A 24,200-nucleotide genomic window follows, 5' to 3' on the forward strand; every position below is an offset into this window, starting at 1 on the left:
CTGTCATCCTGTGCCTACTTGCTCAATGGAGGTCAGAGTACTCATTTCTGCACGGTGACTGGGTCGTTCTCTGCCATTGATTTCTCGCTTTGCTCTCCAGCTCTTGCCGCCAGTGCTCACTGGGAAGTGGTTGCTGACTTGCACGGCAGTGATCATTTCCCAATCTGGATTCACCTGCCAGATGGCGTGGGGCCCGAAAGGAGACCACCACGATGGGTGCTCAGTGGAGCTGACTGGACACTTTATAGCCAGTTGGCCCAATTCGAACACTGTGCGAATGTTGAGGTGTGGGTGGATCATATTACCAAAACGGTCCACCACGCCGCTGCAGCATCCATTCCACAGGCCACTGGAAGAGGCCACCTGTGCCTTGGTGGAGTGCCGAATGCCGCTCTGCAATCAGGACCAGGTGTGCGGCTCTGCTTCGGTTCAAGTGTCGGCCGACTGCTGAGAATCTTGCAGCCTTTCGGGTGGCGAGGGCAAGATGTCGCCGCATTATTCGTGAGAGCAAGAAGAGGTCGTGGCAAACGTTCCTGTGTGGAAGACCATCAGGAGAATTTCTGGCAGAGGAGGGAGGTGCCCTATAGCTGCTGTAATGACTAACGGCACTCTCCACACGGATCCGCGAGACATTGCCCAGACTATGGCAGCGTATTTTGCCACAGTTACTGCAACAACCAGTCAGGATCCAGGTTTTCAGCGCCATAGAGCGGTTGCTGAGAGATGTAGTCTGAACTTCCAGTCCACCTCTCATGAAGTTTACAACTCCCATTTTCTATGTGGGAGCTGGATTCTGCATTGTCTGGAGCTCGTGACACATCCCCTGGTCACGACAGGATCCATTACAGTATGCTATGGCACCTCACAATGCGCAACAGAGAACTCCTCCTCGCACTTTTTAATGACATTTGGGCGTTGGGTCACTTTCCTGACGCGTGGCGTGAGGCAGTTTTAATCCCTTTTTTAAAATCTGCGAAAGACCGCACAAGCCCAAGTAGCTACCGTAGTATTGCCCTCACTAGTTGCATAGGGAAGACCTTGGAGCGGATGGTCAACCGCCGCCTTGTCTGGATGTTAGAATCCCGGCAACTCCTTAGTCGCTTTCAGTGTGGGTTCAGGAGGTTTCATACCACCTTCGATAACCTTGCCCTCCTGGAGGCGGCTATACAACAAGCTTTCCTCCGCTGCCATCACCTTCTAGGTGTATTTTTCGACATCGAGAAGGCCTACGATACCACTTGGAGGCGTCTCATCCTGGAGCAGCTTCACGAATGGGGTTTTCGTGGTTGTCTTCCTCTTTTTATTCAGTCTTTTCTCTCGCCACAATATTTTAGATACCGAATTGGTGACGTCCTGTCTGATCACTTTGAGCAGGAGAATGGTGTCCCTCAGGGTAGCGTTTTAAGTGTGACTCTCTTTGCCATCGCTATTAATAGCATTACGTCCATAGTGAAAAGTCCTGTCCAGTGTTCTTTGTTTGTGGATGATTTCTCTTTGTTCTGCTCTTCTTCGAACCTTGCAACGACAACTCGTCAGTTGCAACTTACGATTAGGTGTTTCGATGATTGGGCGCAGAAGAGTGGTTTTAAGTTTTCCACCGAGAAGTCTGTATGTGTTGTTTTTAACCGTTCTCGTTCGATTTTAACCTTTCCTGAGTTGCGGTTGAGGGACACTATTCTTACTTTTAAAGATACGGTGAGATTCCTGGGGCTCATTTTTGACTCGAGGCTCACGTGGTTACTTCGTCTTAAAGACCTGAAACGGCGGTCGCTTCAGGCTTTAAGTATTTTAAAATGTCTTAGCCACAGTACATGGGGAGCTGACAGGACTTGTCTGCTCCAGTTTTACAGGGCGTTTGTGCGATCTTGGCTCGATTATGGGTGCACGGTGTATGGGTCTGCGAGGCCTTCTTACTTAAAGATTTTGGACATTGTACACCATGAAGGGCTTCGGTTGGCCACTGGGGCATTCCGAACTAGCCCCATACCAAGCCTCTGTGCAGAGGCAGGTGAACCGCCACTTCATATGCGGCGACGGCTCCTTACGGTACGCCAGGCGTATAAAACTTTGTCCACACCATACACACCTGCATACCATACCGTTGCTCAGGCTCCTCTGGTATGGTTATTTCACAACCGGCAACGTGCGACGCAGCCCTATGGGATTCGCGCACAGGATTGCCTCGCTGCAATGTCTATGGCTGGTCTTTGTGTTTTACGTCGCGGTTGGAGCAGGTCTCCACCTTGGCTCCTCCGTCGACCCAAACTTATTTTAGATTTGACTCGTTTTAAGAAGGATGGCACGCCAGATTTTACATTCCAGTCACTGTTTTTTAACATTTTAGATGTGCATCACAGTTTCACTGTCGTTTACACTGATGGCTCCAAACAGGAGAATTTCCTTGGCTGTTCTGTGGTGTTCCCTGATCATGTTACCCGGATTCGCCTCCCTGCTGAATATACCGTTTTCGCAGCGGAGCTCCACGCGATCCTGAAGGCACTGGAGCTGATGCATCGTGTTCGGGGCGATTGATTTCTTCTCTGCTCCGATTCTCTTAGTGCCTTACTATCACTGCAGAACCTATACCTGACTGAGGAGATGGTCCAGCTGATATATGACCAACTGTACTTGCTCCAACGGCGGGGTAAAGAGGTATCCTTCTGCTGGGTGCCTGGTCATGTCGGCATATGGGGCAATGAACTGGCCGATCGGGCTGCCAAGGAGGCCTGCAGAGAGCAGGATGTGGTCCAGTCTCCTATCCCCTTGCAGTCGGTCATTGCTGCACTCCACAGGAAGTGCATGGAGTTGTGGGAGGACGAATGGCTGGCGGTGACGGCCGATAAACTGCGGTTGGTAAAGTCAACCACTCGGCCGTGGCATTCCTCCTGCCGGTTGCTCAGGCGGGAAGAGGTGGCCCTCACACGTCTTCGGATCGGGCACTGTCCTCTCGCACATAGCTTTTTATTACGGCGGGAGGGTCCTCCGTTTTGTGATGCTTGTGGTGTGCACATCTCTGTCCGGCACATTTTAAAAGACTGCATTTCATACCGTGATGCACGGGCAGAAGCACAAGTTGATGGGGATCTGCCTTCTGTTTTAGCTAATGATGAGACGTGTGTGTCTAGGGTTTTTAAGTTCTGTGATGTGTCTGGACTCTGGCCTAAACTTTTAGGCTGGAGGTTTTAGTGTATTGCAGAGTGGCTGACTCCTCCCCTTTTTTCCTTGTGGTCAGCCAGCCACTTCCATCTGCTACATTGTTTTAGCTCCCTCTATCATTTTCTTCCTGTGTTGTCCATGTTTTACTGTTGACACCCTGCTTCATCCCACGCTTCGGTGTGGATGAGCACATATTTTTCAATGATTGTTACCTGTGTTTTATGTTCCGTTTTATATTCCTGTTCTGGGATTTTTCTTGACACCCGTCTCCCTATGTTACTGCACAGGCGCTGAAGACCCTGCTGTCGTGCGCCCAAAAACCCCTCTACTACTACTACTACTACTGTATTTGTATCTCATTGTGTACCATTTTGTCTCTTCTCTTATGTTTTCCTGATTATTCTGTGTAGTTGTTATGGTACAGAATGTTTGTGATTGTGTTTGGTTCAGTTGTGGTGTTGTCTGTGGTTTTGTGTTTCTTTTAATTTTCTTAGTTAGCTTTGTGACTGTTACTATTGTAACCATTGTTTTTGGCTATCCAGATCATTAAGTCAAATTCGTTTTGGTAGTTTTCTTTTTTGAGTTTATGGAGCATGTGTCAGTGCTGCTTGCATTTGTGAGTGTGGGTGCTTCAAGGATTGAGCGGTGATAAGATATTTGCTGTGGGTTTACGGTAAATTTCAAACATGTCCATATTGTTTTATTTTTTATTGTTATATCCAGAAAGTTAATTTGGTTTCACTTGAGAATATTGTGTTTATATATTTTGTTGACTTCAGTATTTAGTTTATAAATTTTTGTTTGTGGTTCATCTGTTAAGCAGAGGATCTCATCCATATACCTGAATAGTATAATATATTGTATTCATTTGCTGCCATTTTTGCGAAAATTATGCATTCAGTGGGATTTATAAAAATACTTGCAAAGGCTCTTGAAACTGGGGATCCCATTGGTAATCCATTTTTTTTGTAAGTAAAATTTATTATTAAATTAAGAGTAATTTTGTTTATTAATGCAAATATGTCGTTATTCTATTCATCAGGGAGTTGACTTTGTGTTTTCAAGTTTTTATCTGTGATTATTGTTTCTGGTACTGATATATTGATATACAAGCTTTCTACATCAGACAAGATAAGTATTGCTGCTTGTGGGATTTTTATATCTTTTATTTGTTGTATTAACTGTGTAGTGATTTAATGGTTCTGAAGTCTTGTACTTTGAAGTTTTCAGACAATAATTTTAACATGTGTCTTGCAAGCTTGTAAGTGGAGGATTTTCTGAAATCCAGTGTCAGTATCACTGGGATATTTGGTTTGTGGATCTTTGATTGGCTTTGGAGGAGAGGTGCAGCAGAATTATTGTGTCAGCTTTCTTTTTTCTATATTATTTAGGATGCTGTCCATATTTTTCAGTGTGTTATTTTACGTTTATCTGGAGTCTCTTTTTGGGTCTGATTTTAGTTTGTTATGTTATTTTGATGAATTCTTGTGTTTTTCAGTGTATTGTTCTTTAACTAAAAATACTACTGTGTTCCCCTATTTGCTTCTGAAATAACAATTTTCATTTTGAAGTTTTTTCCTACACCTTCTGAGTGTTATGGATGCTGTTTTTGTGTTGTTGTTTTTATGTTGATTATTATTTTTTTTTTACTAGTTCTCTAGTTAATCCAATGTTGACACTGCTGTTTTCTCTCTTAACTTCCCTTCCCTGTCAATAGACTTTCTGCTTCTATAATTAGATTTTTTTACATAATCCTCATCTATTTTTAATTTATATTGTATTTTAATCTTTCCTCTAACAGTTTTCTTTCTTTGCTGTTTTTTGTGTGTCTGTAAGGTTCACTTGAGTTGAATTTGTGTATGTGTTTTTGTTGGTTGTATTTAGAGTTATTGTGTTGACTGGAATTCTTTGAATTGACTAACCTTTCTCCTATGCACTGTTTCCATTCTTTGTACAGTGGTTTTTGCGTGACTTTCGACCTTGCTGACCAGATGGGAGAAAACTGTTGTATTATTAATGGAGTTTGCAAGTTGCAAATGCGTTCTGTATAACTCGTAATTTAGCTCTTATTTTGTAGAGCAAAGGGATTTGATTTCTAATGAACCGAATTTTTTGGGCAACATTAACTGTTGTTTGAGTGCTGGGTGAATGGTTTCTAATCTTTACATTGATATAAATAGGTACAGTATCATTACATTTGCATATGGTGTTAAATTTTTTGTGTTATATGGTTTTATGAACATTCAGGTGAAGTCTTCTTAATTTATGGTAGAGACTACATGGATATACCTGGCATAGTCTGAATAACAAGTTTGTTTGCATGGCCATGATCTACAGCAAGCACAAAAATATTCCTTGTGTGTGTGTGTGTGTGTGTGTGTGTGTGTGTGTGTGTGTGTGTGTGTGTGTGTGTGTGCGCGCGTGTGTGTGTGTCAGGGTGAGTTGTAGAATGTTGAATGTGCATGTAATAGCTTATTTATTTATACATTTGTCCATAGATCATATTTTGCAATGATATTAGACATGTCATGTTTACAGTTTTATGCAAAATAAAACAAATTTTTTAGAAATTTTTTGTTGGCACACAAAAAGATTTTCTTTGTAATAATGCTTTATAGAGAATCAGTACTAACACACAATGATGAAATATATTAATAGCTTACACAAATTTATGCCACGCTCCTGTGTACAAGCAGAGACTACAAAGCTATATGTCTGTGTTGTACTGCTGAAAATGCTAATACAGTGACAGTGTTGCAGAAAATGTTTGGACATACACACATAGTGAAAAACATTTAAATCATATCTGCATGCAGCTTTACTGTATGATTAAATGATGATGACGTCCTCTTGGGAAAAATATTCCGGAGGTAAAATAGTCCTCCATTCGGATCTCCGGGCAGGGACTACTCAAGAGGACGTCATTATCAGGAGAAAGAAAGCTGGCATTCTATGGATCGGAGCATGGAATGTCAGATCCCTTAATCGGGCAGGTAGGTTAGAAAATTTAAAAATGGAAATGGATAGGTTAAAGTTAGATATAGTGGGAATTAGTGAAGTTCGGTGGCAGCAGGAACAAGACTTCTGGTCAGGTGAATACAGGGTTATAAATACAAAATCAAATAGGGGTAATGCAGGAGTCTGTTTAATAATGAATAAAAAAATAGGAGTGCGGGTAAGCTACTACAAACAGCATAGTGGACGCATTATTGTGGTCAAGATAGACATGAAGCCCACGCCTACTAGAGTAGTACAAGTTTATATACCAACTAGCTCTGCAGATGACGAAGTAATTGAAGAAATGTATGATGAAATAAAAGAAAGTATTCAGATAGTGAAGGGAGACGAAAATTTAATAGTCACGGGTGACTGGAATTCGGTAGTAGGAAAAGGGAGAGAAGGAAACGTAGTAGGTGAATATGGATTGGGGCTGAGAAATGAAAGAGGAAGCCGCCTGATAGAATTTTGCACAGAGCACAACTTAATCATAGCTAACACTTGGTTCAAGAATCATAAAAGAAGGTTGTATACATGGAAGAAGCCTGGAGATACTGACAGGTTTCAGATAGATTACATAATGGTAAGACAGAGATTTAGGAACCAGGTTTTAAATTGTAAGACTTTTCCAGGGGCAGATGTGGACTCTGACCACAATTTATTGGTTATGAACTGTAAATTAAAACTGAAGAAACTGCAAAAAGGTGGGAATTTAAGGAGATGGGACCTGGATAAACTGAAAGAACCAGAGGTTGTACAGAGTTTCAGGGAGAGCATAAGGGAACAATTGACAGGAATGGGGGAAAGAAATACAGTAGAAGAAGAATGGGTAGCTTTGAAAGATGAAGTAGTGAAGGCAGCAGAGGGTCTAATAGGTAAAAAGACGAGGGCTAGTAGAAATCCTTGGATAACAGAAGAAATACTGAATTTAATTGATGAAAGGAGAAAATATAAAAATGCAGTAAATGAAGCAGGCAAAAGGGAATACAAACGTCTCAAAAACAAGATCGACAGGAAGTGCAAAATGGCTAAGCAGGGATGGCTAGAGGACAAATGTAAGGATGTAGAGGGTTATCTCACTAGGGGTAAGATAGATACTGCCTACAGGAAAATTAAAGAGACCTTTGGAGAACAGGGAACCACTTGTATGAATATCAAGAAACCCAGTTCTAAGCAAAGAAGGGAAAGCAGAAAGGTGGAGGGAGTATGTACAAGGGCAATGTACTTGAGGACAATATTATGGAAATCGAAGAGGATGTAGATGGAGATGAAATGGGAGATACGATACTGCGTGAAGAGTTTGACAGAGCACTGAATGACCTAAGTTGAAACAAGGCCCTGGAAGTAGACAACATTTCATTAGAATGACTGACGGCCTTGGGAGAGCCAGTCCTGACAAAACTCTACCATCTGGTGAGCAAGATGTAGGAGACAGGCAAAATACCCTCAGACTTCAAGAAGAATATAATAATTCCGATCCCAAAGAAAGCAGGTGCTGACAGATGTGACAATTACCGAACAATGAATTTAATAAGTCACGCATGCAAAATACTAACGCATATTCTGTACAGACGAATGGAAAAACTGGTAGAAGCGGACCTCGGGGAAGATCAGTTTGGATTCCGTAGAAATGTTGGAACATGTGAGGCAATACTGACCCTACGACTTATCTTAGATTCTGGATTAAGGAAAGGCAAACCTACGTTTCTAGCATTTGTAGACTTAGAGAAAGCTTTTGACAATGTTGACTGGAATACTCTCTTTCAAATTCTGAAGGTGGCAGGGGTAAAATACAGGGAGCGAAAGGCTATTTACAATTTGTACAGAAACCAGATGGCAGTTATAAGAGTCGATGTTATTCAATCTGTATATTGAGCAAGCAGTGAAGGAAACAAAAGAAAAATTCGGAGTAGGTATTAAAATCCATGGAGAAGAAATAAAAACTTTGAGGTTCGCCGATGACATTATAATTCTGTCAGAGACAGCAAACGACTTGGAAGAGCAGTTGAACGAAATGGACAGTGTCATGAAAGGAGGGTATAAGATGAACATCAACAAAAGCAAAACGAGGATAATGGAATGTAGTCGAATTAAGTCAAGTGATGCTGAGGTAATTACATTAGGAAATCTGACACTTAAAGTAGTAAAGGAGTTTTGCTATTTGGGGAGCAAAATAACTGATGATGGTCGAAGTAGAGAGGATATCAAAAGTAGACTGGCAATGGCAAGGAAAGCGTTTCTGAAGAAGAGAAATTTGTTAACATCGAGTATTGATTTAAGTGTAAGGAAGTCGTTTCTGAAAGTATTTGCATGGAGCGTAGCCATGTATGGAAGTGAAACCTGGACGATAACTAGTTTGGACAAGAAGAGAATAGAAGCTTTCGAAATGTGGTGCTACAGAAGAATCCTGTAGATTAGATGGGTAGATCATATAACTAATGAGGAGGTATTGAAAACGATTGGGGAGAAGAGAAGTTTTCCATTTTCCTTCTTTCAGGAAATTTGGTTCCACACAAAAAAGAAACTGTTTTACTCCATATTCAAGTTTATGTTTGTGCTATGGATGTGCCTGCAGGTATTTCTTATCGTGTACCGATATCCAGAGATGAGATGTTCCTTCAGTTTCTATTTGGAGGTGCTCACTTCGTTTATGCTCTTTATGTTAAGTTACAGTCCGTTATAAAATAAGCTTCGTGCATTTATAGGTGCCCTATTTATCATTTTCTAGCTTTTGCTGCAGATAAGGTAGTTATCTCTATTTCCTGTGTTGTGGTCATGTATATGTCTCAAGGGGATGCAACAATGTTGGAATCACAGATTTATTTCTAGCTTTGTACACCTTTAGTAGGCCGTTAAAACAACATAATGTGCAAATTGTAAGGTGCACTGTTCTGACAGTTGTGAGAAAATTGTAGGAGAAGTTTTATGTGCCTGTTATGTAACAAGTGAACCTATGTGAAGGGGCCGGTTGTAAGAGGTCATTGTGGTCAAGCAGTTAGCGTTCGCACATTTCAAATGGGTCGTGGAGGAGGCAGTGGTTTGAATCCTACTTCCACGTATTTTTGTTATCAACATTTCTATTATTTAATTTATATGACATTTGAGAGAGAATATAATGAAAAAACACATGTATTCGCATGTAGTTTAGTTTATGTTTTACATGTCCATATGACAAATATCATCCTGAAACGTGTGATGTGTGGAGCACATCCCAAGTAATTGTACATTACTCTTGTGGTCTGGCACATTGTGACTTAGTGTATTACTGATTGTCAGTAACATCATTCACATAATTATTTATCGATGTTTGACTTGGGCTTTCCAATCCTGTCCCAAGTCCTCGAAAATTTAGTTACAAAGAGCAAATAGTCAAATAACATGTGAAATTCACTACTTCATCAAAATTCACATGTTCTTTTTTCATTATATTACCTCTCAAATGTCATATAAATTAAATAATGTGACCAGTAATGAAAAAATATCAATTATGAAATCCAGCAGTGTGAGGATTCGAAGTGCCGCCTCCTCCAAGACTAGTTTGCAACGTGTGAATGCTAACTGCTTGATCATGATGACTTCTTACGACTAGCTCCTTTGCTCAGATACATCAGTTACATAATAGATGTGTAAAACTTTTATTGCAATTTTCTCAGAATTCTAAGAGTAGTGCACTTTACTACTTGCACATTGTTGTTTTAATGGCCCGCTAACGGTGTACAAAGTTTGAAGTAAGTCCATGTTCCCAACATTGTGGCCTTCTCTTATCTGTTTAGAGGTGCTGTGTAACTTGGCACAGTTATTATTTCAAATTCCGTGAATTTGTTTTTGCAGGATTTCAATTGTGTTAGTGCAGCTAGGCATCTGATGGCTTTCTTTTGAAGTTTTAAGATTCTCTAAATGTGTGTGTGTACTGCTCCTCCCCATATGGTATACAGTACAGTATGTGCGGGGAGATACATCTATATTTTTATCACAGTTTCTGTGCCCACTGCATAGCACATTCTTTTCAATGAGAATATATTTATACCCCTCTGTGGGTCCGGGAGCTGGAATAGGACCGAGATATTCCTGCCTGTCGTACGAGGCAACTAAAAGGAGTTTCACACGTTTCGGCCTTTATGTGATGGTCCCCTGTAGGGTTTGACCTCCATTCTTCAAAATTTTCCCGAAGAGCGAGCCAATTGGGGAAGGGCGCTTTACAAGGTGTGTCATGTCCATCGTGCATTGAGATCTTTAGCCCACTTTCTCATTGTCGCATTGCAGTCCTGCCCATTCTCCATCTCTTGGGGAAGGACACCTTCATGGGTGCATTTCTGTATTGACGATGACCCTGGACTTCTTTACACCTGATATCCAGCACGATAGCCAGTCCGTTGTGGTGGGGCCGCCATGTACCCTGTTGATTGTAGCCCCCTTACCACACAGGGATCGCTCTGCTGATACCTGCACCATTAACTCCCCACGTATGCCAAGGGGTAGATGCCCATCCCCCTGGGGCATCGGGACTCCCGGCAGGTAGCCTTCGCTGTGGCTGGTTGGCGCCTGTGGGGAGGGCCCCTGGTCGCAGTGGGTGGCATCAGGGCAGATGACACGCGATGAAGCCTAGTCCATCATCTCTTGCTGGTGGTGAAACACCAGCAGTCTAAGCGATCACGAGCTCAATTCAGTGCACAGAAGTATGACCCCAAATCATTCCCCTCCCTGGCCACACCATGTGAGGAACGTCAGGCTAAGGATGGCAGCGGATCTTATTCGCCCCGGTACCTTGTATGTTCGAGAGCTGATGGGGAATGTTTCATGGCGATGAAGCCTCAGTTTTTTGTTGAGCATTTAGAGGACAAGTTCGGGGAGGTGGAAGACTTGTCCAAAATGAGATCTGGGTCAGCCTTGATCAAGACAGCATCCTCTGCCCAGTCATGGGAGTTACTCGATTGTGACAAGCTGTGGGTTGTTTCTGTAACCATCACACCCCATAAGAGCTTAAATATGGTCCAGGGTATCATTTTTCATAGAGACCTTGTTTTGCAGTCCGACGATGAGCTGCGCGCCAATTTCCAGCGGCGAGGTGTACATTTGGTCCGGTGTGTCCACCGGGGTCCGAAGGATAATCAGGTTGCCACTGGTGCCTTCATCTTGGCCTTAGAGGGTGATACATTGCCAAAGAAGGTCAAGGTGATGGTCTACCAGTGTGATGTAAAGCCCTATATCCCTCCCTCGATTTGGTGCTTTGAGTGCTAGAAGTTCGGCCATATGTCTTCCTGCTGTACTTCCAGTGTCACATGCCGAAATTGCAGACGCCCATCACATCCCAATACTTCATGTGCCCCACCTCTCACCTGTGTCAATTGTGGAGAGCACCATTTGCCTTGCTTGCCTGACTGCAGGATTCTCCAGAAAGAAAGGAAAATAATGGAGTTCAAGACCCTGGAGAGACTGACCTACACCGAGGCTAAGAGAAAATCTGAATGCCTGCATCCTGTGCTTATGACATTGTCTTAAGCTGCTGCTACAACAGTTCCGGCACCATCAGCTCTGCCAACCCAGGTCACCTCTCAGAGCCGGAAGACTACACCTGCCCCCTTGATGGTGGGGAGCATTTCCCTCCCTGTTGCTCCTGCATCACCTACTTAGGGAGCAACTCCCCCCCCCCCCCCCCCCTGCCCTCCCCCCAACCATCAGGGACATCCGTCCCCACTTCTAAGCCAGAGAAGCATAAGTCTTCTTTGGCTTCTCTCACTAGGAAGGGGTCCCTTGGGTCACTCCCTTCCCAGGTTTCTTCCAGTGGGAAAGATGACATTCACCAGTGTCTGAAGAGCTCAAAAGCAGATGGTCATACGGCTTCATGCTCATCTTCAGTCCCAGAGACTGAGCCAATGAAGTCCTCGCAGCCAGGGAAACCCAAGGAGCAGCAAGAGAAATCCAAAAAGAAAACCCCTAAGACCAAGGAAATTGCGGTGGCATCACCGCTACCTACAAGCTCTGCAGCTGAGGATGGGGTGGAGATTTTGGCATCCGCTGACGCCCTAGATCTCGCCAGACCCTCAAGACACAATGGATATAGATTGCTCAGGCAATAAATCAGTGGCAGCATGTGACTGAGGTGTAAACTGCCTCATTGAATGAATGTTCCATACCTTCCCAGTCTCACGATGTGATCCTCCAGTGGAATTGCAGTGGTTTTTTCCACCGCCTGGCTGAGCTGTGGCAACTGTTAAGCTTTACACTTGCTATCTGCATTGTCCTCCAGGAAACCTGGTTCCCAGCAGTGCGGACCCCTGCCCTCCGCGGCTATAAGGGATATTACAGGAACTGTAACGACTATAATAGAGTGTCAGGTGGAGTTTGTGTTTATATGCTAAACTCGGTCTGTATTGAACATGTGCCCCTTCAAACCCCTCTTGAAGCTGTGGCTGTCAGAATAAGGACGACACAGGAAATAACTGTCTTTAATGTGTATCTTCCTCCAGATGGTGCAGTACTCCTGAATGTATTAGCTGCACTGATTGATCCTAAACCTGTCCTACTTCTGGGAGATTTTAATGCCCATAACCTCTTGTGGGGTGATACCATGCTTATTGGCCAAGGCAGAGATGTCTAAACTTAACTGACGCTATTCAACCTCTGCCTCTTAAATACTGGGGCTGCCATATGTGTCAGTGTGACTCGTGGTAGTTACTCAGCCATTTGATTTATCAGTTTGCAGCCCAGGACTTCTCCCATATATCCACTGGAGAGCACATGACAACCTGTCACTGCCCCAGTGTCAGGCACACGGACGTCTGTTGAACGAGGTGGACTGGGGAACTTTCCCCTCTGCTGTCACCGCTGAATCTCCCCCACACAGTAACATCGATGTGATGGTTGAGCAAGTGACTAGCACAGTTGTTTCTGCTGCAGAAAATGCGATCCCTCTCTCGTTAGGGTGCCCAAGACAGAAGGCAGTCCCTTGGTGGTCACCGGAAGTTGCTGAAGCAATTAAGGAGTGTCGGCGAGCTCTACAACGGCATAACCAGCACCCTTTCCTGGAGCACCTCATAGCCTCTAAACAGCTCCGTGCCTGTGCTCACTACCTCATCAAACAACGTGAGAAGAAGTGTTGGGAGAGATACATCTCCACCATTAGGTGCCACACATCACCTTCCCAAGTCTGGGCAAAGATCAAACGTCTTTTCGGGTACCAGGCCCCAATAGCTGCCCCTGGTGTTACCATAAATGGCGAGTTATGTACCAACCCAAACGCGATTGCCGAGCACTTTGCTCGAGTCTCTGTGTCAGAGAATTATCCCCCAGCCTTTCACACACACAGGCGGCGGCTGGAATGGAACGCCCTCTCATTCACCACACGGTGCAGTGAATCATATAACGTCCCATTTACAGAGTGGGAGCTCCTCAGTGCCCTTGCATATTGCCCCGACACAGCTCCTGGGCCTGATCGCATCCACAGCCAGATGATAAAACATCTCTCATCTGACTACAAGTGACATCTTCTCGTCATCTTCAACCGGATCTGGTGCGATGGCATCTTTCCATCGCAATGGCGGGAGAGCACCATCATTCCAGTGCTCAAACCCGGTAAAAACCCACTTGATGTGGATAGCTATCGGCCCATCAGCCTCACTAACGTTCTCCATAAACTGCTGGAACGTATGGGTATGTCGGCGGTTGGGTTCGGCTCTGGAGTCATGTGGCTTGTTGGCTCCATGTCAGGGCAGCTTCCGCCAGGGTCGCTCTACCACTGATAATCTTGTGACCATCGAGTCTGCCATCCGAACAGCCTTTTCCAGACAGCAACACCTGATTGCCACCTTGTTTTGGCTTACATAAAGCATACGACACGACTTGGCGACGTCATATCCTTGCCACATAGTATGAGTGGGGTCTCCAGGGACCACCCCCGTTTTTTATCCAAAACTTCCTGCCGCTCCGTACTTCCTGTGTCCAAGTTGGTGACTCCCATAGTTCCATCCATATCTAGGAGAATGGAGTCCCGCAGGGCTCTGTATTGAGTCTCTCTATTTTTAGTGGCCATTAACGGTCTAGCAGCAGCAGTCGGGCCCTCCGTCTCACCTTCTCTGTATGCAGACGACTTCTGCATTTCGTACTGCTGCTCCAGTACTGTTATTGCTGAACGGAGCGTCCTTGGAGCCATCCACAAGGTGCAGTCATGGGCTCTAGCCCACGGCTTCTAGTTTTCAGCCGCAAAGTTGTGTGTCGTGCACTTTTGTCGGCATCGAACAGTAGTGGAGACATGTAAATCCCTAGGACTGGTTTTCAACTTTCGATTGACTTGGCTCCCTCATCTTCATCAGCTTAAGCAGAAGTGCTGGTAGTACCTCAATGCCCTCTGTTGCCTGAGCAGCACCAATTGGGGTGCAGATCGCTGCACGCTGCTGCAGCTTTACAGAGCACTTGTCCAATCCCGAATTGACTATGGGAGTGTGGTTTATGATTTGGCAGCACCTTCAGCATTGCATTTACTCGATCCTGTGCACCACTGTGGGATTCAACTGGCGAAAGGAGCTTTTAGGACGAGTCTGGTGACCAGCGTAATGGTGCAGGCTGGTGTCCCTCCACTACAGATCAGACGTGCGCAACTGCTCACCAGTTGCGCAGCACACATGCGTAGTTCCCCTGCGCATCCTAATAACCATCTGCTTTTCCCGCCCGTGGCAGTCCATCTCCTGCATCTGCGGCCCAGATGGGGGCTAACCATTGCGGTTCGCGTGCGGCCCCTTCTCTCTGAACTGGAGTCCTTCCCTTTACCACCTCTACTTGTGGTCCGTTCACGTACGCTTTCGTGCTGTACACCTTGGCCGCAGCTTCGTCTGGACCTTTTGCATGGCCCTAAAGCCGTCGGCACACGGACCGTGCATCCGAACGTTGAGCGTTGAGCGTGAAGAGTTTCTGACGTCATAGCATGGAATAGCACATTTGGGAGTCTTTCCGAACGTGCAGAGCAGTATCTGGCATGTCAGATATTCTGAGCGTGCGTCTGAGCGTTGACCAATGAGATGGCACAACGCCACCTACGTCACACGCACGCCGTCTCCCTTCAGTACAGAATTGTATGGCGCCATATTGGCATTCATTTCAAGCCTATATGTATATATGCTGTTTCTGAGCACCAGCAAATTGAGAATCACTGGAAAACCCGTTGCTAACTGTGTGATTCGTTCCAATAAAATAATGAGAAACATCATATTTGTGGCAAAAGAATTACTGTAACTTTTGTGTTATGAGAGTAGGCTATTTGAAGGCAACAACACACTGAAGTTCACCCAAAACGCACTGTTCTTCGTCAATTTGTTATAATTACATTCCAAATAGTAACATAGCTACTAGTAAGGTTTTCAGCAAGGGTACAACAATTTGATTAGATTCACAGGGCGTGATGTTGGTTTAGCGTAATGGGTAGCGTCATTGGCTTGAACTGAGCTGTAAGTGAAGGTGCGGGTTCGCGTTTTGCCACTTCCAAATTTTTTTCCTAACATTCGCGGTGTTATTAGGTTCTGATATTTTATTATTAGTTTAATATAAGTATATACTATAATATTTGATGTTATGTAAATACAAGTTCACTTTTTTGAGGGGTGACTTTGTTCGATTGGCTTAATCTACAGGACAGCTTGCGCTACTTGTATAAATATATTTTGCTCCTTTTTCTTTTACGCTTCGTAATTCACATGTTTCAAAGATTCTGCTACTGGGTAGGAACAGTGATCAAGTAAGACTGACCTTGGGGTTTTACCAAAATGTGGGAATGATGAAATAATGTTTCTGTGATGCGGAGAAGTATTCCAAATTTGTACCGCACTGTTTGTAATGGAACTTTAACAACCCTGCGTCCTTATTGAGTGGACATGGTACTTTCCGTTTCGTGCACGATGGAGGAAATGTGCGTTTTAATAGAGCTAAAGTGGGAATTTTACGCGCGCCCGTTGAGCAGACATTGTGATTTATGAACTTGAAACGTCCTTCAACTGCCGCTGGAGTGTGTTGCGATCGCGTATACCACATCAGGGTCCACGTACCGTATGCACAAGTCACATCATTCCTGAGCATTCAGCAGCACGTTAAACTTGGCACGCTGAACGTTAACATTCGACAGCACGGTCCGTGTGCCGACGGCTTAAGGACTTCGGTAACCCCGCCTCTCTCCGCTGTCAATTTCTCTTGATTCTTGACTTGTTCTGGGGCTCTGAAGTGGTTTACACCAAAGGCTCAATGGCTGAAGGTCACGTAGGCTTTGCATATGTTCATGGAGGACATTTTGAGCAACACTCCTTGCCAGTTGGCTGCAGTGGTTTCACTGCAGAGCTGGCGGCCATATCTCGTGCCCTAGTGAGTCATTTCTCCTGTGTAATGACTTATTGAGCAGCCTAGAAGCTATCAACCAGTGCTAGCATCACCAACCTCTGGTAGCATCCATTCAGGAGTCCATCTATGCCCTGGAACAGTCCCGCTGCTCTGTGGTGGTTGTGTGGACGCCAGGACACGTCGGAATCCCCGGCAACGAATTTGCCGACAGGCTGGCCAAACAGGTGACGCGGAAACCACTTCTGGAGATAGGGATCTTCGAAGCTGACCTGCGTTCTGTCTTATACCACAGGGTTTTCCAGCTTTGGGAGACGGAATGGCATAACAGCATGCATAATAAACTGCGTGTCATTAAGGAGACTATGAATATGTGGAAGTCTTCCATGCGGGCCTCTTGAAGGGAATCAGTTGTCCTCTGCAGGCTCCGCATTGGCCATATGTGGCTAACGCATGGATACCTACTCCGGCGCGAGGACCAACCTCAGTGTCGCTGCGGCTCTCAAATGACGGTTGTCCACCTCTTGCTGGACTGCCCACTTTTAGCTGCTCTGCAGCAGACTTCTAACTTTCCGTGCACTATGACTTCGGTGTTGGGCGATAATGCCTCCACAGCAGTTTTAGTTTTACGTTTTATCTGTGAGAGTGGGTTTTATACTTCTATGAAAGTTTTTGCACATGTCCCTCTGTCTTCCACCCTAGTGCTTTTGGGGTGGAAGTTTTAATGTGTTGCAGAGTGGCTGTCTTTCCATTTTTATTCTCTAGGTTGGCCAGCCACTGTAAAGTGCTTTCATGTTTTACTCTCTTCTGTTTCTAGTGTCTGTTTTCTTGTCCATTTTTTGTTCCTTTTACTGTTCATTGCCTTCCCTTCGTTCTAGTGGCTCTTCCTTTCTTTCCATTTTGTGTTATATGTTTAGTTCGTTTTCTTCTCAAACTTGTGGCACTGTTTCATTAGGAACAAGGGAGTGATGACCTCGTAGTTTTGTCCCTTCTCCCGCCTTTAAACCAACCAACCAACATATTTATATTTATTTTTGAACAAATATCATCAATGTGGTTTTCTCATGTTATAAATTTGTCTACTTCTATTTCCAGAAACCAATTACAGTCCAGTTCGGTCCCCAATGCTCAGAATAAATTCCTCTGAGCTTTTAGTTATTTGTTTCAAATTTTGAACACACAGTTTTTTTTACTGTTGATCAGTAAATTATTTTCTTTAATAAACTGTTCCTCCATGTCCAGATTCTCACTGGCTCTCTTTTTTCCAAATCTTCCACTGAGTCTCTACATACTAGTAAAGTTGTGTAATTGGCATACGTATGAAATTTTTCACTGCAGTCTTAATGGATCTCCCTTTCTAAATCCATGTTGTGCTTTGTTTAAGATGTTTTGTTTCACAATGAAGTTATAAATCTGTCTTTAATCACTGCTTCTATTATTTTAGACAAAACAGTTCGGATTGTTATAGGTATACAGTTACATGGATTTCCTTTCTTCCCTCCTTTAAATAGTGCCACTACCTTGCTCCTTTTTAAACATTTTGGGAATATGCCTTTCTTCATTACTAAATTTATCAGGAATGTCAGAGGATTTGCAAGAGCCACTTACCCACTTTCTCCATGACCCCTCTGAGGATGGATTGTGGCTTCACATCAAATTCCTTTTTATATATGTGTGGTGTCATGCGGATCTCTTCATGAAATGTTTTGTCCTCCTAGAGTTAAGTACTGAAATTGGAAATTAGCATTTGTGTTGGTTTTGGTGGCCTTTGGCACTGCCTCCATGCTGTCCAGTGCCCCCCTCCCTTTTTCCTATGTTTCGTCTGGTCTTTTGTGCCATTTTGTTCCCTCTTTCTTTGTGTCTTCTCTTTGTGGCATTTTCCCTGCTGTGTCATGATCATGGTTTTGTGTGACGATCCAGATGGGTCAGCGGTGGTGCTGTCGCCCTGTCGTGTGTAGAGTGCCTCTGGAGCATCCCCTGCTCTTAGCCCTCCCTCCTCCCCCTCCCCCCGTCCCTCCTGTTCTTTGCTCTTCCTGCCACCACAGTGTTCCCTATAGCTCTATGTTTGCTTGTTTTCCTTTCCCATGGACTGGACTGTGCTGTAGGTGTTGTTCCTCTCTTAATTTCTATCAACTTGAACTTTGGGACCAGTGACCTCACTGTTTGGTCACCCTGCCCCCTTCTCCCCTAATCAATTGACCAACCTCAGCATAACAATCCCTGACATATGCCAACAGCTTGAAAAGTTTGTTGTCTGTCAGTTCATCTACCTGAATTTCAAATTTTTAACCTCCTTTAATTCTTGCTCTTAGTTTCACACACGAGCCGGTGCTAATTTCCAAGATACATCTACTTACTTTATCATTTGACACCGGAACTTTGTTTTAATTTATTTGTGAATATTTGGTCCAGAATAATTTCTTTCATCCTTACTTTAACTGTCAATAGTAAACCTTTGCCTGTAGTATCAAGTGATAAAGTAAGAGGCTTCATAGACTGCTTTTAAGAGCTTCTTATTGACCAGTGAATGGTATCTTCCACTTTTTGCGTGTCAAGGCACAATTCCTGCACTTTTATCTATCTTGTCATACCTATTGTTGCTGGATTGTTTTTCTGCTGTAGAAAGTATCGCTTCAGTATTGTCTGTTGTCTTAGTCTTTGAGAAACCAATGTTAGGATACTTGGGATTATTTTTGGCTCTGAAATAATGCCAGCCAATAACTTGACCCAGTTCACTCGCTTGTTTCTTACATTGGATATAGCATTCTATAAGTAATGCATTAAACTTATAACCAGATAAACATGGTGACCAAAACTATGAAACTTGCTAGATCACTGAACACAGCGCATCACAAACTGTTACTAGCCATTCACACAATGTTGGCATAAACATCAACACAGCTAGACCATGAACATGGTTGATGCAATCAGAAGGGAGTTCATCATACACCAATGATCGCACATTGGCCAAATTATAGGGAACAGAGTGGGGCCATATGTCACAACAAACAAATCTTAACTTCTGTCGTTATTGATGATGGTGATTGAAATAAAGTGTGAAAATATGTAACCAAGTGGTAAAAGCTTTTCACCTTCTACTGCTCAACAAACAGTATTAACACCTTTGTTGAAAGTGAAGGATAAGATAAAAAAAATTAAGGAAACAGCTTTTTCTGTGTTATTATGTGATCGCCAGATTTAAGCTTCTGATTGCTGTTAACAGCATTGTCTCAGGACGCAGAAAAAAAAAAAAAAAAATGAAAATGGTTTGCATGATGCTTAAAATTTTGTTTCTTCATTGGTATTGTGCATTTGTCTTTTCAGAGCAAGTACTTTTAATAATTTTTAACTGGAAGACAGTGGATACATAATTTTGTGGTAATACTTAAATTATTCACAATTTTGTACTTCTTTTAATTGCAGTTTAATAGTGGACAAGATTGACAAAGATAAGGATGGTTTTATCTCTCAAGAAGAACTTAAGGAATGGATACAATTCACTCAGAGGCGATATATTGTTGATGATGTTGAACGGCAGTGGAAGACTCACAATCCAGACAATAAAGATAAAATTACATGGGAAGAATACAAGAAGATGGTTTATGGTTTTATGGATGGTATGCATTTTCTTCAATTTTAGTTACCATGTAGCACATGTTATTCCTGCAACATTAATTTTATATGACCATTAGCTATTTAGAAAACGTGATTACAAGTCACCTACTTCATGTGCCAATAGGGAGGGAAAGGGGTGGGGAGGCACATCAGTTGTATTCATTTGATTGTGTGACAGCTCTGTATAAAACTGTTAAGTAACAGTTTTTGTGTGCTTTAACTGACATTTATGTGAAAGTGTTACTATTCTGTTCATGGAGCAAAAACCATTGGATTACTCGCAGCACTTATTTTCGGTCGGTCTGAATTTCCCATCATAAGTTAGGATGTACACTGAAACTTATCATACACTAGCTGTGACAAAGCTGCCAGTACAATCCCTTGCCTATAATTTTCAATTTTTTTTTAAGAAAAAGGGGGGGGGGGGGGGGGGAGTAAGCAAGAAATGGATAGTGTGTTGTTTGTATTCTTTTCCCATATGCTGCATCCTGTTTTTTTCTGTCATAAATATTAGACAATGAACTGGTAATGTTGTTGTAAACATTGTGGAATGTGTATGTTAGTTGCATTACAGAATATGATTCAGTTTTCTGTCTGAAATATGTTATATCTCAATCTATTTGTCTTGGCATTAAGTTGTCCTCATACTGTATTATGGCACACAAATATTGAAGAAAGGAATGTGGTTTAAAATTTTGTGTAACAACAAATTAAAAGCAGGAAGGAAGGCTAAGTTTTTATGTCCTGTCGGCAACAATATCTTTACTGATGGAGCACGAACTAGAGTAGGAAATTGGCAGTCATCTGTGCATTTGTGAGAAGTGATTTAGGGAAATCAAAGGAAATCGAAATCTAGATGGGGATTCAAACAGTCATCTTCACAAATGTGGGTTCAGTTACTTACCATTGCACCACCTTGCCCTATCCCATCAACTGTAAGTTTTACACACTCTGTCTGTCTCTCTCTCTCTCTGTGTGTGTGTGTGTGTGTGTGTGTGTGTGTGTGTGTGTGTATTTTATATAATTATTTTGTGTTATGTTTTAGATTGTGTCTCTTCTACATTTCAGACATGGACCCATCAGAGTTGGAAAAAGAGGGTGAGGGATTCTCCTACCAAAACATGTTGCGTCGTGACCAAAGGAGATGGGATGTGGCAGATGTAGATGGTGACCGTGCTCTTACAAAGGAAGAGTTCACTGGTTTCTTGCACCCAGAAGAAACAGGACATATGAGAGATATTGTTGTAGTTGAAACCATGGAGGACATTGACAAGGACAAAGATGGAAAGATCTCCTTGTCTGAATACATTGGCGATATGTATAGAGGATCAGAAGGAGAAGAGGAGCCAGAATGGGTGAAAAATGAACGAGAACAATTTTCCCAGTACAGAGACAAGGATGGGGATGGATTTATGGACAAGGAAGAGGTTTGCGAACTTCACTTTTAATGCTAAAAATTGTGGTGCTTTGTTCTACAACAAATTTTTTTATGAAAATAATTTTTTTCCTCTACATAGGTGAAGAACTGGATAATTCCACCTGACTTTGATCATGCAGAAGCTGAAGCAAGACATCTAATCTATGAGTCAGATTCTGATGCAGACCAAAAACTGACCAAAGAAGAAGTACTTAACAAATACGATTTATTTGTTGGCTCACAGGCTACAGATTTTGGTGAAGCTCTTGCGAGACATGATGAATTTTAATTTATATTTCTTATTTGCTTTTAGCTTAAAAATTTACATTTCTAGATGAGAATATGCTGTCAGAAATGTATTTTCCTAACCAAGCAAATATGTGGATGAGCCTGGAATTTGTGTTGTTCTGTGAAGTACTAAAAATTGTGCTTTTCAGAAAGAAGTCATTTGTTTAGTACTTAGTTAAAATAGTTCATTTCTTAATTAACATTTATAGACTTTGAAAATCAGCATTTACTGAGTACTCCTGAGTGAATTATAAAATCATTGCAAGGCATACCTCATTTTTAATGTGCAGGCTTGCCTTGAAATATTTCAGGTTGAGAAGAAATTGCTGTACAGATTGTACTGTACTGCTAACAGGTCCTAAGATGTCTGTATTTGAATCTCAATTTGGTGTGTGGATTGTTACAAACTGGAAAAAATATTGTGAAGCAAGAATTGGAAAATCTTTCTCTAATAATGTTGATAAAATTGTAAAATTGAAACAAATTATTTACAGGACAGGTGAATCTCATGTTAGTAAGTGTATTATTCATTTATAAAATAATACAATTTTGTAAGCCCTTTACAGAAGGAAACTCATTAAAGTTGTGGCAGAAAGTATGATTGTAGCAAACGAAATTCCATGTGACTGAACAATAACAAGTACATGCATTTACATGAAAGTATTCTGAACTTCGTCTTAGTGCCTTGTCTTCCATTTTAAAAGCTTGTTATAATGTTAGTCATATTGACTGAACTGATGACTCTAGTGTTTGGTAGCTATGAAACAATGCACTACAAATCATAAATACAACTTCAGGTGTGTTGTTTTATTTAGCCATCCATCATTCTTGCACTATATGTTCATTATCGTATGAAAGTGATTCTCCTTTAATTGTATGTAAGAAACCAAAAATTGTCCAGAAAATTACTCATCAAATCTTTTTATGATAACCAATCATAGAATATTAAAAAAAAGTTAAAATTTGTATACTTTGTAAGGGCAGTATATTGGGATGCATTCACATGACATTGGTGGCTACTGTTTTAGTGCAATTATTGCCTTTCCAATTAAGGAAAGGATGTAGGTGGTAATTTACTATAGTGAGAGAATGGTTGACACTGGGAATGAGATTTGCTGTTGGCAAAAGTGCAGTAGTTGCAGGTTCATTCTCAAAGTTATATTACTTTAAATATTTCAAAGCAGAGACAGAGTAAAAGTAAAATGTTTGGAATCCAAACTGACTGGTCTGCATTACCAATGTCAAAATTGGTTGTTGCTCTCCTGTGTGTAAACTGTTATGAAAAGTGAAGTATATTTCATGTCTCTTGTGTAAAGGTTAGCGATGTGGTAGCTTTATGTAATTTAGATCAACTTTTACCAGATTTGTGAGAGGCTGGTTTAGTTGTCAATTTACTTAAAATTCACACTTGTTAGCCGCTGATAAGTGTTTGATTCTGTACAACATTACAACAATTTAAAATATCCATTTTTTAAGCAAAAAACTTGTGTAACTTTAACTTCAGGTTCATATTTATTTGTTAAGATATGTTTGTGCCAAAGCTTACAAATAGAGAAAGTGGAAGAGGAAGTATGAATGTTATATTGGTGCTGTGTATAATATATTTATAGTTTAATTAATTACTGTTTTCTACTTTTTTATTTCTCTTTTTATATGTTATGTATCTTGTGCTAAAGATATTGTATAATTTGTGCTTTAAATTTCATTTTATTTGGAAATAAGATTTCCTGTATTACTGCCATTAATGTAACAGATATAATTACAGGAAAATACTTACTATTTTTATTGTGTGTGTGAATGCTGTTCTAAATGTTGTGGAATATTGCCTATTTTCCCCTTCCTCTTGATTACATGCAAGGGGATTCAATAAGTAATGCATCACATTTTTTTATCTGAAAGCATTCTTTTGGCTTAAAAACTCTGTTTTCCAACATGATCTCCATTCAATGTGACAACCTTATGTCACCTTACTGGGAAAGCCTTTTTGTCTGCATGGACCACTCTACAGCTTGAAGTTGGAGCCAAAGTATTGCTGCAGCAGTAACCACCTTATCAACCATGTATTGCTTCCTGCAGAGTGTGTCCTTCATTGGGCCAAACAGATGGAAGTTGGAAGGTGCAAGATACGGATTGTAGGGTGGAGGAAGAACCGTCCCATGACGTTTTGAGTGTCCTCGAGTGCACAGACGTGTGAAGCCTTCCGTTGTCATGAAGAAGGAGAAGTTTATTTGGATTTTTGCGGTGATGAATGTCCTGAAGTAGTTTCTTCAATTTCCTGAGGGTAACATAATACACGTCAGAGTTGACCGTTGAACCATGGAGGAGGTCATCAAACATCTGCTGTTTTGTTTCTGGTTTGAAGTGATAAACCAATGTTTCATTGCCTATGATGATGATTGGCAAAAAATTGTCA

At 42.2% G+C, this 24,200-nt stretch overlaps 1 protein-coding gene across 1 annotated transcript in view; it reads left to right on the forward strand.

Moving 5' to 3' along the window:
- LOC124804675 (calumenin) overlaps nt 1-23,572 on the forward strand; it is a 33,699-nt gene extending 10,127 nt beyond the window's left edge. The window contains exons 4-6 of the mRNA XM_047264920.1: nt 19,891-20,084; nt 21,151-21,509; nt 21,600-23,572. Of these exons, the coding sequence (XP_047120876.1) occupies nt 19,891-20,084; nt 21,151-21,509; nt 21,600-21,788 (742 nt within the window). The 3' untranslated portion in view covers nt 21,789-23,572. The remainder of the gene's footprint in view (nt 1-19,890; nt 20,085-21,150; nt 21,510-21,599) is intronic.
- Nucleotides 23,573-24,200: the final 628 nt, after the last annotated feature.

Source organism: Schistocerca piceifrons, chromosome 7, assembly GCF_021461385.2.
Source record: "Schistocerca piceifrons isolate TAMUIC-IGC-003096 chromosome 7, iqSchPice1.1, whole genome shotgun sequence".
In the NCBI taxonomy this organism is placed as follows: domain Eukaryota; kingdom Metazoa; phylum Arthropoda; class Insecta; order Orthoptera; family Acrididae; genus Schistocerca; species Schistocerca piceifrons.